The 11,996-nt window shown below is 52.7% G+C and overlaps 5 protein-coding genes across 5 annotated transcripts; 1 reads left to right on the top strand and 4 right to left on the bottom strand.

The window, feature by feature from the left end:
- Nucleotides 1–318: 318 nt before the first annotated feature.
- Nucleotides 319–1,238, bottom strand: IAQ61_007116 (uncharacterized protein; the record flags this gene model as incomplete). The annotated part of the gene is made up of 4 exons (XM_003840907.1): nucleotides 319–419; nucleotides 514–641; nucleotides 761–897; nucleotides 1,017–1,238. The coding sequence occupies 4 exons, from the start codon at nucleotides 1,236–1,238 to the stop codon at nucleotides 319–321; spliced, it is 588 nt and encodes a 195-aa protein (XP_003840955.1).
- A 1,531-nt stretch (nucleotides 1,239–2,769) lies between these two features.
- Nucleotides 2,770–4,776, bottom strand: IAQ61_007115 (uncharacterized protein; the record flags this gene model as incomplete). Its single annotated transcript, XM_003840908.2, has 1 exon — nucleotides 2,770–4,776. The coding sequence occupies one exon, from the start codon at nucleotides 4,774–4,776 to the stop codon at nucleotides 2,770–2,772; it is 2,007 nt and encodes a 668-aa protein (XP_003840956.2).
- A 467-nt stretch (nucleotides 4,777–5,243) lies between these two features.
- On the top strand, nucleotides 5,244–5,519 carry IAQ61_007114 (uncharacterized protein; the record flags this gene model as incomplete). Its single annotated transcript, XM_066097446.1, has 1 exon — nucleotides 5,244–5,519. The coding sequence occupies one exon, from the start codon at nucleotides 5,244–5,246 to the stop codon at nucleotides 5,517–5,519; it is 276 nt and encodes a 91-aa protein (XP_065952488.1).
- Nucleotides 5,520–6,036: 517 nt separating this feature from the next.
- Nucleotides 6,037–8,773, bottom strand: IAQ61_007113 (uncharacterized protein; the record flags this gene model as incomplete). The annotated part of the gene is made up of 6 exons (XM_066097445.1): nucleotides 6,037–6,055; nucleotides 6,108–7,467; nucleotides 7,520–7,634; nucleotides 7,684–7,836; nucleotides 7,901–8,561; nucleotides 8,619–8,773. 6 exons carry the CDS (start codon nucleotides 8,771–8,773, stop codon nucleotides 6,037–6,039), a joined length of 2,463 nt encoding a protein of 820 aa, XP_065952487.1.
- Nucleotides 8,774–9,182: 409 nt separating this feature from the next.
- IAQ61_007112 (uncharacterized protein) lies at nucleotides 9,183–10,394 on the bottom strand (the record flags this gene model as incomplete). Its single annotated transcript, XM_066097444.1, has 2 exons — nucleotides 9,183–10,060; nucleotides 10,277–10,394. 2 exons carry the CDS (start codon nucleotides 10,392–10,394, stop codon nucleotides 9,183–9,185), a joined length of 996 nt encoding a protein of 331 aa, XP_065952486.1.
- Nucleotides 10,395–11,996: the final 1,602 nt, after the last annotated feature.

Below are 11,996 nucleotides of genomic sequence, written 5' to 3'. Positions count from 1 at the left end.
ATTAGCTTATCTTAGAGCTTACTATCTAATATAGATATTTTTCTTTATATATTTATAATTACTATAGATTTAGGGGACTATTATTTCTATATTAGCTATAGTGCTTACCCTGTATTAGCTATAGTGACTGCCTACCACTATTAGCGACTCCCCTATCCCGGGTTGTCTGGGAGACACCTATTTGGGACTAGTGGGGATATCTATATCTAGCCACCTTGGCTTCTCGTCTATAGATTCTTTAATCAATACTTTCATCACATCATTCCCAACCCCCAAAAAACCCATTGCCCATATGTCCCGCCCATCCCATCCCTTTCCTCAAATCGGAACAACGAAAATCCAGTACCTCACATCATTCGTCAAGCCCCCCGGCTGCGTCGACAACTGCTGCTCAATATACCTAACCCCGTTGACATAATCTACAAGTTTCTGATTTAGCCCATGCCTGCCAAAGAAGAGTAACAGGGAGAAGTTATCATCGCAAGAAAGAAAGGGGATAAAGTTGAAACTCACTCTGGATATCCGGTGTATTCGGATTACTCAACCCAGTTGCGCCATTGCGGTGCCCGGCTAACCAACGATCCATACCGTAGAAGGATTGGCATTGCTTCAGGCAAGTTACATCGGCCTGGAGATCGGAGCTGGAGAGCCGGAAGTTAGCAATAGTCTAAACGTTCACAATATATACCGGATGCCTTTTCTCCAACATACAGCGGAACAAAGGGAGAAGAAACGAAAAACAGAAGAAAACTCCACATACTTCAACAGGGCCCCATTATTCCAACTACTCTGTTCCTGGCCCCTAAACCTGTCACAACACGCTCTCAACATACCCCAATTCTGCTTGAAAATGCCAAAGTTTGCCGAGTCGTCTTGTTTGTTATCACCATAGACATACTATCAATCCTCAGCTCCCAAAACCCCCTTTTTAGCCATCCCATACAATCTCTTCCTCCCAGTCCCGCACAAGCACTCGACAAACACAAGAGAAGAGCCAGGGGTTACACGAAACATACATCCGTATCCATACGCTCAGTCTCCAGCATGGCGATTGCCAGGTCAAACACCGAGGCCCCGGCAGCGGTGACCTGGCGCTTTCGCGCGCCGAGTCCGGGGATGGTGTAGGAGCCTGTGTCTTGGCGTGGTTGGAGGGATGGGCTGGATGCTGGGTGGGGGAGTGCGGTTGCGGCGGTGGTGGCGGCGAGGAGGGCGGTGGTGAGGAGGGATGGGAGTTTCATTGTGTTTATGGTATGGAGGGTGGTTTGAGGACTATGGTGTGATGGAGTGTGGGTATATGGGATTTCCCGTTTTTCGTTTTTCGTTTCCCGTTGGTGGTGATGGTAATGTGATTTATGATTGTAGGCGGGTGGAGTGGGAGATTTATACACGTTGAGCGATATTGCTGCTTCATCAAGGACTGGTGGTGTCCTTCATATTGATTGTCGATTTGGCCGACGCCTTGGACTTTCCACAATATGCATCAGGGCCGTGACGAACGCTAAATCCAAGGCATCGAAGTGATTCATTCCTCTTTCGAAGCGGAGTTCAGTCTTAAACCCAGTCACTCGTCCAGGACAAGGCATGTGCCAAGTCAGAAATGGGATTTATTTGTACATGTGCGATTGTATTTCCTGCTGCAGATGCCAGTGAATATAGTGACTTCCTGGGGCAGAAATGCTCAAGATGAGCGGGGCCCATTCTCTCCGCCAAATTAATTCCCCGCGCTCGGACCGAGGCAGACTAGTCTGTCACTTGAAACGCTGGCTGTGCATGAAGATGGTATTTAGCACATGGAGATATGTATCTGATGTAGAAGAGATCTTCAAAATGGTGTCGCAGCAGGCGTTGGCAAGCGTACCGTACTTACCATACCGTATGGCAGACAACGGAGCTGTACGATCCGGACTGGAAGGAGTCAAGGGCCTTTGTTTTGGGGTACTTTTTTGTAGCGTTGAAGTCTTGTTAACCTAGAGACTGATTGTGAAGCTAGATAGGATGATACCTAGGCCTAAGGAGGCAAGTAGTAGTACAACAATTTAGTATTCGCTTTCCCTAGCTTGCAGAGTCCCGGTGTATGCGGTGCCTTCATAGGATTAGCGCTTTCTGCTAGCGCTTTCTGGAAAGGATACCGTACGTGTACAAGTTCTAAGGCCTGCACACGCGTAAACTTGATGCGGTAGTTGGTTAACAGTGGCGGGAGTTCTACGGACTCAGACACGCATTCCAGAGAAATTGGTGTTGTAAAGACGTGTGAAGTGGAGACGATGCATCAACACCTCGGTAGCCACACCCGCTTATATCAACCACCACCATTCCAACCACGCTAAACCCAACATACAAATGAACGCAACGACTCCTCTAACCACGCTCGCACCAGCACCACCGTTTGAAACATAAATCACATGCACACTCAACATAGTACTAACCATCTCTAGCCGAACTGTCAACATTTGGCATAGGACTCGTTGGTTGATAGTTTGTAGAACGGGGATGAGGAAAGAAAGAGGGAAGCGAGAAAGGGAAAAAAATGAAAATATAAAAACAGACTAGATACCATGTAGATTTACAAGACCTCATTATATAAACATCACCCCCAGATTACCCAATAACCCCATATGAAAGCAATACCACCAACACCGACCCGCAAACTCCTACCCATAAAAAACCCCAATAATCTTGACTATACTCAACCACTCTCACCCCCCTTTCTCCTCTTTTCCCTCACCCCTCCCCCAATCCCCTCTCTCCCTACCCCAGCCTAATCATCCATCACGCATAATCCCCCGTGACCGCGCGAATAGCAATACAATCCACCCTCTTCTTATACACGCGCATCTGATGCTTCAGCAGATCGCCATACACGACTTGGCGCAACAAGGCATCGTCGACCGTCACGGCCTCGACGTCCTCGTCGCTTTTGGTGGCGGGCAAGGGACGGCGGCGGAGGACGATGAGGCGGCCGGCTGGGGAGAGGGTGCAGGGGGGTATGGGCCATGTGGCTGGTGGGGGTGGGGGTGGGGATGTGGAGAGTGTTGTTGTTGATGTTGTTGTTGATGTTGTGGTAGTGGGTTGAAGTGAATATTTAGAGGGGCGGGAAAGACAGAGTTTAGATTTCGAAGGCTGGACTTGGGCAACGGTCGAGGACGAGAGATTCTTCTGTTGACTCTTCTTCTGCCCGAGACTGAGTTTCGACCTCGACTTGTTCGTCGTGTCGGCAAGAAGAGATGGAGTGCTGCTCGGCGCCGGCGAAGTGTACAATTTCAGTAGACTGCGCAGGACGTTCTTGTCCGCGCGTGGAATGGGATCGCCCTCGTTGATGAAGCTGTAGAACAGACTCTTGCGGTGCCGGAGATCCGGGGGTTTGCGCAGCGCGTGCAGACTGACGGGCGGTGCGCCAAACGTGATACAATGCACGCGCTTGAAGAAGCTAGTGAGGTAGTTGAGTTCGGAGTTGATGGTGGTGCTCATCATGTGTGCGTAGAGCAAGGCTGCGACGGCGCCGCCGGCCGAGTGCCCCGTGATGAGGAGGCTGCAGTTGGAGCGCGCCGGGTTCTCTTCGAGCAGGACTTTGAGCCGGCTGGCTACGGGCTTGACCATTTTCTTGGCGACGTAGAGGAAGCCCGAGTGGCAGAGGTTATCTGGGTCGTCGAGGAAGTTCTCCGGGCTGCTGGGGGCGGAGTTGTAGTTTACGGCCCAGTCCATGAAGGTCTGGCTGCCGCGGATGGCAAAGACGACGGTGTTGAGGTCTTCGACGGGGACGGCTTTGAGGACCATGGCTTTGGTGCCTGTGCGCCAGTCGGCGGGGATGTGAGTTTCCATCTCGCGGGCCTCTTTCGAGTCCGGTGGAGAGTAGACGCGCTCAGAGTACGTTGCTGCTAAGCAGATGAGCGGATAGGTCGGCAGGTATACTTTGAAAGGAGGTAGATAGGCTGGGAGACGCGAGTTGGCATACAGCCACACCTTTGAAAAATGATTCCAGCCTTTCCGTTCTCCAAGATTCGGGTCCACGTGATGTGAGTCCTGTACTTTGGATTCCTCGATTGGTGGACGGACCGCAGGTGCATGTTGCGGTGGCTGTGGCTGTTGGTCATGTTGTTGCTGGTTGTCATAAATGATGAGATCCTGCTCTTTCCCACTAAACTTCTCTTCATCAATACTAGTAATGACCGAGTCGAATTTTGAGCTGATGATATCACAAAGAGCCGCTCCCTTGCACAACGTCTGCATGCTCTTCATAGCCACTAAATGCGTAGGTCGCTCAATACAGTTGGTCGTCACCTTGGTCATTGTCTTTCCAGCGCTATCTCGCAGATTGCTATAGGACTTTGCAGCCACACGGTCCATTTTATCCCTTTGCTCTTTGAAGGTGTAGTCATGTGGCTTCGGCGGCGGAACAGGAGCGAAGCGTATAGTCGATTGACTTGGATACGATGCCAGTAGTTCGGCAGGTGGAAAGCCAGGTGGTTGGCCATAGGGAGACTGATGCAGAGGCGGTGAGTGGTACATGGGGTTTTGCAGTGGACTCGTAGGAAGCGCATGATAGCTAGATAGTTGCGGCCGAGACGGGGGCGTACCGGTAAGCGGCGACAGAACATCAATATACTGCGTCGACGCAGCCTGATCCTGCGGCACAAAGTCCTGCAGAAACGAATCTACGGGCAATGGCGGTGGTGGTCTCGAGGGCTCCTTCGGAATAGGTCGTGGTTCACACGGCTTAACCGACGTGTGCGACGTCTTCTTCCTCCGCTGCTCCGGTTCGACAGGATGAAGCGCCATTGTCGGACCTGTACCAGGTATCGCAGAGTTCCCGACACAAACGTGGATGTTCGCACACGGTAGTTGGCGTATACAAAAGCTTCAATGCTCTTTCAGCTTGCTAGTCGTATTCGTCTTCCTAATCGTATCGCATGCAAGATTCCAGGCATTGCCGCTACCCGCGCGTCACGAGTTCGAGGCACTTCATATGAAGCTCAACATTTAACGCCGGTAGGTCTTTAAGTTCGCAGGTTCGTAGCTCCGTAAATCGTAATCCGTATTCTTGCGTCTCAGCCCTTGCGTCTCTATCCTTTGCAACCGATCGCTTTTCAACTGCACCGGTCAACACCCGAGTCCCGAAACCCGTACCGGTAAACAAAGCGAGTGGGTAGGTAACCAGCAGGTGAGACAACAACGCAGGAACAAAGCAGCTAGACTTTCGAAACGGACAACAGCGGACAGCATCGGGCTTTTCCCCTTACATAACCATGCAGGACCAAGGTTGCGTTTGGGGTAAGGATAGTCCGAGGCAGGCGGTGGGCGGCGGGCGCATAGCCACAAACCACACCCACCGCTGCGCCAAATACACAATCTTACTGGATCGCTTGCACACCGCGATCAACAAACTCAATGGGAAGACGCGCGATTCGATGATGGATGACCTTGGCGATGGCGAGGATGCTGAGGTGCCTGGTTCGTGGCAAGGTACGCTTGTCTGTTTCTTACATTCAAAGTCGTGTAGCACGGCTTGGCAGCTTGAGTGATCACGTGCATGCCAACGCCGATGAATACCCAGATCGTGGACATGGAAACAAGACATTCAAGTCCCCAACCAGGCCACCCAACCAAGCAACCAGAAAACTAAAGCTCCAAACTCTAGACTCGGTGTTCCCCGGGGTCTCGTCAACTTGCAAGGTTCTAAAATCTGACAATGGGGGGAGGTTGGCTGTGTTGGCGAAACTTTGCTTTGGCAGGTTTTCAACGTAAACTACAAATAAGCGTGCCTGTACAAGACACTTCAAATCCGCATGAAAATTCACACCTTCACACAAATAATCCCGCATCACCTTGACCTCCTCTCTTCTATGTCCGCATCCGGATCTCCATCCCCGTCCCCATCCCCGTCCCGGAGAAAACTATCATCCCCATCCTCATCCTCGCCACCCAACAACCCCCTCTCCTCACTCCGCTCTCCCAAGCCCTCTCCCTGCTCCCTCAGTCCACCCCTCGCAATCCCTACCCCAGCGCCCCCTTCCTCTCGATCCTCGCCTTCCATGCCATTCAAAACATACCACACATCCTTCTTCGTCAACAGGCCCCTCAGCATGCCCCTCTCTGTGAAGACGACATACCTGAGCCCCAACTTCTGAAACATGCTGACGGTGAGTTGAAAGCTGGCTTTTGCATTCAGAGTAATGGGCGTTTGATCCATCCACGGCCGGAGGTCAAGACTGGTGGTTGGGTCGGAGAGTGGCTGGTGTGCGAAATAGGCTTCTGTGTCGGTGGAGAGGTTGCGCGGGGGCGACAAAGCGGCATGCAGTGCATAGCTGAGTTCAGTGCGGGATATGTAGCCCAAGAGGAGGGCGTCGCGAGAGTTGTCGATGACGGGGAAGCCGCGGAATCGGTGTTGCGAGAGCATGTTGCGTAGTGAGGCGATTGTGTGTCCTGTTGCTGTGATGGTGGTGAGGTCTTCAAGTCGCGTCATTACGTGTGCGGCGGAGACGTCGGGGATAGAACTGCCGTCGTCGTCGCGGTTATCGAGATAGGGATAGCCATTGAAATGGATCCAGGATTCGTAGATGCCGCGCGGGGAGATGGCGTCGCCGATCCATTTACTGATCATGACGGCAATCATGATGGGGAGAACGTAGGTTAGGGCACCGGTGAGTTCGAACATGATGACCACGATCGATACCGTCATTCGTGTTGTTCCGGCCAGGGCGGAGGCGGCGCCGACAATGGCGTAGGTACCGGGCGTTACGCAGGCAATGTCGGGCTCACAGGAGGAGAAAACGAAGAGGTTGGGCCAGGCTTGTTGACAGACTTGAACGCTGAGACCTACGGCGCGACCGAAGAGGCCGCCGATAGCCATGGAGGGGAGTATGATGCCGGCGGGGATTCGGAGACCAAATGTGAAGCTCGATAAGATGATGCCTAGGCCTGAGGAGGCGAGCAGCAGTGTAATGACGCCAGTGTTCGCTTTCCCCGACTTGCAGAGTCCGAGTGTGTCTTCTGTGAGATCGGCGCATTCCGCAAAGAGTATGTGTACAAGTTCCGAAGCTTGCGCGCGCATGAACTTGATTGGGTAGTTGACCAACGCCGTGATGAAGGAGACCAGCACTACCTCGTTCACCGGTCCTTTGAGGTATGTCCGACTCTTGCGCCATTCAGCCACGCCCATGTTGAGCTTGATGAACAAACCTCCGAACAGACCGCCGAGTATGCCTAAAAAGGCAAATGGGACCAACTCAAAGTCGTGCCAGCCGCTGTGGTATGTAACCTGATACAGAACGAGGTTGCCTGTACGAAAGGGATTGCAGAGCTGAAGCGTCACAGCGGCAACCATGGCGCAGACGAAGCTACTCCACATGGTCTTATCAGGAAAGTAGTAGGAGAGCTGCTCAAGACTGAACAGCACGCCGCCGACGGGCGCGCCAAATGCAACCGAGATACCGGCAGCGGCAGCAGCGGAGAGTACTTCTCGTTTCCGCGCTATGCTGATGTCAGTGCCTGCCCCGACACCTCAAGATGTAGATGCACCCACCTTCATTGCCATTCACGTTGCTGAAGAGTTTCATGAAAAGATTCGCAGAGCAGCATGCAACATGGACAAGGGGGCCCTCTTTGCCGAGCCAAAGGCCAGACGCAACAGCCAAGCACTGCTGATATCAGCGATTTGTTTCATCATGTAGGCGGACACTATCATACCAGCCCAATTGTCTTTGTGACCAATGTCCAACCGCCTAAGAAATGGCGTATAACAAAGCCCCCAAGGACTGTCTTGATCTCTGGAATACCGCTATGCTTTGCGTAGGGTGAGAACTCGCGGACGAGAAAACTGGCGCATGCAGCAAAGAGTACCTATCTCCTGTTAGCAACAATTACATTGCGTCTCCAATTCCCAAACTTGTCGAGGTCTGCATACGGAAAAGAGTACGAAGAAAATGTACTCGACAATCCATTGTCCACCCAGACCTGTAATACCCATGGCTTGCCCCCAAGAGTTCCAATCATGACATTTTTGCATGTTCGTATAGCCCCAGCAGCAAAAAGCCTTGTTCAAATAGAACCTGCCATCGCCGTCGCCGTGGTGGCAATAGCCCGTCTTCAAGTCTCCCAGCCAATCACTCGCAATGTCGATGAAGGCAGCGATAGCTCCACTCAGAATTCCAGCAGCGACCAAGATGATCCATACTTGGCTCGCATCCGCAAGTTGCTTTATCTGTCCGAGGACCCCACTCGCGCTTGAATACAGGTAGCGTAACCTTTGTCGTTCTTTGGCGTACTCGAAGATCCAGTCAATGGCTGTGAGGTCATCATAGCCGACTCGGCGTCCAGGGCCTTCGACATACCAATCCAGGCCTGTCGCATCCTTTGTGTCTTGGAGTGGGTCGCCGGGAGTATCGAGGTAATTGAGGATGAGCTCGGTCGAGTCATTGGATGTGGGGTTATTACGTAATGCCTGCAGGCGTGTGTTGTGAACAGGTGAGGCATGGCTGCTACTGCTGCCGCCGCCGCCGCCTGAGAGGAAGCGAGGAAGGGCGAAGGAGGGCGCTGTGGACTTGGGTTTGCGCTTGAAGGATATTCTGCAGTCGTAGCATTAGAGGGGGTGGACAGTAGATGCAATTCGAGGGAGCCTGTACTGCTCAGGTAGATTGTGCTCTAATGGATCGTCCGCCAATATCGCGTCCTCGTCGCTGTAGTCGTCCTCGACGGCGGGTTGCTTCGCGTTCCATGTGCTACTTGACGATGCTTCGGCCTGTCCATATGGGGACTGGCTACGGGATGCGCCGGACATGCCCTCGACATATAATGGTGTGCAAGCTGTTGGCGCATTGCTCAAGGAGTCATCTCGAGGGGTGTGCGATGTTCCAAGTGCTATTATGCTAGTATTGAGATGCCGCTGTAGGGCTGAAGTCGGTTGAGACAAACGTGACAAACTCTGGTGGCTTGGCAGCCTTGTTCGTCACATGCCAATCCTTGCGTTCTGTGCCGCAGATCAGGCCCAAATGTTTAAAAATAAACCACGACTCCTTTTGATGATGTGGATCAAAGCTGCAGTGAAGCACTAATTACCCACCATCACATTCTCTCACGCTCCATCATGTTCAAAATACACGTGTTGTACAAATCAGCCATGAGGCGGCTAGCTACAACATAGATTTTCTTCGTCTACGTTGTGTTATTGCTCATCCAGACACCCCGCACTACTCCATGTTGAAGTCAACCACCGCTCTGCCCGCAATCTCTCCACGCTTCAATTTCTGCACCGCCTCATTGAACTGGCTGAGTGGATAGACTGTGTAAATCGGCTTCAACAGTCCCCGCTTTGCGAATTCGAGCGTCTTGTCCACATCCAGCATGCTGCTCACGACCGTACCGTGCACGCTCTGTTTCTTAAAACACAGTTGATTGGGATCCACGTCGATGTGTTGCGTACCCGCTGGGGGGAGGCCGATGCACATGACTTTGCCGCCGACACGTCCACCGAGGTAGGAGAGGGAGGATGGGTAGGTTTGGACTGCTGTGACGAAGACTCCGTGGGCGCCGATTCCATCACAGATGCGCACAATTTCGTCGGCTACATTGTCGACTTGCTTAAAGTCGATAAAGTGTTCTGCGCCGGCGATGTCGAGGCACATCTTCTTCTTGTCTTCGCCAGTGTCGACGGCGACAGCGCGGAGGCCCATGGCTTTGGCAAGCTGGACACCCTGGATTCCTACCCCGCCGCCAGCACCTGGGAAGACGGCCCAATCACCCGGTTTGAGTCCAGATTCCTTGATTGAGGTATAGATGGTGGAGGCTGAGCACATGATGGGTCCGGCGATGTAGTCATTCACTCCATCGGGGATCAGAGTCGTGTATCGCTCCGGTGACAGGATGTATTGTTTATAGGATCCATCTACCATGAGCCCTGTCATGACGGCCTTGGGGCAATAACACTCGTTGCCATCACGGCATAGACTGCAGACACCGCAGGTATCTTGGACCGGCTTTGGAAGAGTTAGCCTCGGGATCGGCTGCGCGACAGCTGTCTGGGCAAGAAGCTGACCTTGTATCCAGCACGCATGCCCGGCTTGAGGTTCTTGACCTGGTCGCCAACCTTGACAATGACGCCAGCTCCTTCATGACCTGCGCACCGAGTGCCAAAGACGGACATTTTTGGTAGTGCCCAATCATTGCACATGAAGTGCAGGTCTGAGTGACAGATTCCAGTCGCATTGAGCCGAATCAGGACATCGGTGGGGCCTATTTCCCAATATTAGTTGGTCGCGACGGCAGCTTAGCGCATGTCCTTTACCAGGCTCAGGAACCGGCACATCTTGTACTTCTACATGAAAATCAGGGCCTTCGTTGACGACAACACCTGCTTTGCAGGTTTTGGGGATGTCAAAAGTCTGTACTTTTTCGTCGGCCATGGTCAGGTGCGGAATGGGAAGTTGAGAAAACAAGCTGAGAGGAGAGATATAAGGAGATATAAGAGGACGGGAGAGCTGCGAGTGCAAGTACAAAAGAGCGGGAGAGAAGACGATAAAGTATGTCTTGCCCCTCTCCTGCTTGGATGTACTCTGTTGTAGCTCCACCACGATTCCACCGAGCGGTGGGCGGGTGGCCCCAAGGGGGCTTTGTATTCTTCGGCCGAGGCCAGTCAAAGCGGTCTGAAGCGAGGGGCAGCCAATGGAACTATCAAAAGGAATCTACTATTAGGTGTGGCCCGCACAGAGTAGGTACTAATAGAGTATGTGGTACAGGAGATATCGATCTTGTGGGCGTCATTGTGGCGACTCATGGAGGTTGAGTCGATAGAGGATAGCATACCTATCCAACAGCCGAAGGCGGGTGTAGTTCCGCAATGTTCCAGCCTCGAGGACAATGGCTGTGCGCTGTGGTGCGCTGTGGCGCAACTGCACTATCCCTTTGGCCTGGACTGATACTTTCCTGCCATAATAATCACAGTATTGGAATGGTATTGGGGCAATACCGGTAGCGGGTACAAATGGGCATGTATTGCCCACGACAGGACATGCGGGGAAAGATGTCGAGCAGGTCACGTGTAGTGGGGCACCTGGGAACATCGATCTGTGCAAAATACAATGTACACCACCCTAAGCCCAAGTTGGAGTAGCGCCAGCACATGTTGGCTATGACGTGGCTTACCTAACATGGCCTTGTCTAGCCCAGTGTAGCCATCATCGACGACATCAGGATTCAGCCCGCCTTTCCCCCCCCCGCGCCCCATTCGAAAGCAGATCCGCCATTTGCCGCCCCTCACCGCGAAGTCACTTGTCACTCTCTTCCCTGCCAGCCTGGCATGCCCTCCACTTCCCCCCCCCGCCCGCCCCACCCCGTACCTCGGCGTAGCCATCCACTTGCGCCTGTACATTTCTGTATCGCTTGTGGCCAATGGGCATCGAGTGATTTGATGCACAGAGAGTGTCTAATCAGATCATCCATCGCATCTACTTACTTGTACAATACGAGTATGGCCATTCCGCGAGCGGTTCCGAGACTGGAGGCGGGGTGCTCGCGGGACCCACATCCCCTCTGCCCATCGCCATGCCAGAAGGTTCGAGAGAGAGAGAGAGAGAGAGAGAGGAAAACAGCCGATCAGAGGGTGGACGGGGAATAAGTTGTGAAAGTGAACAAAGGCAAGCCATTATGGGGAGCAAATGAAACAAGAGGAAATTCTGATTTTGCAGAACCCGTTGGCTTTATCCTTACTAGTGACGTGTGCTGGCAGGCGGGCAGGACAAACGGCGGCAGGATGCATACCTACCTAGAGCACTGTGGTACTAATAGTATGTATGCGACGCTTACCTATCCTACCACTACCGTAGGTATACCTAGTGCATGTGTGGTGTGCACTGAGTGTGTGCACGAGGGGCAAACCAGCGAGTGGCTGGCCAGACGTTTCGTGCTTATGAATAGGATTAACCCCGCTACCCTCCCCTCCCCTCCCCTAGTACTCTACTCTACTTATACTTGCTCTCCGCCCTTCACGCCGCTCCGTAGAACAAGTG

The sequence above is a fragment of the Plenodomus lingam genome, assembly GCF_022343315.1.
Source record: "Plenodomus lingam strain CAN1 chromosome Unknown contig_27, whole genome shotgun sequence".
NCBI classification, from domain to species: domain Eukaryota; kingdom Fungi; phylum Ascomycota; class Dothideomycetes; order Pleosporales; family Leptosphaeriaceae; genus Plenodomus; species Plenodomus lingam.
Note: the sequence above shows the minus strand (reverse complement) of the source record. Positions and strands in the feature narration are given on the sequence as shown.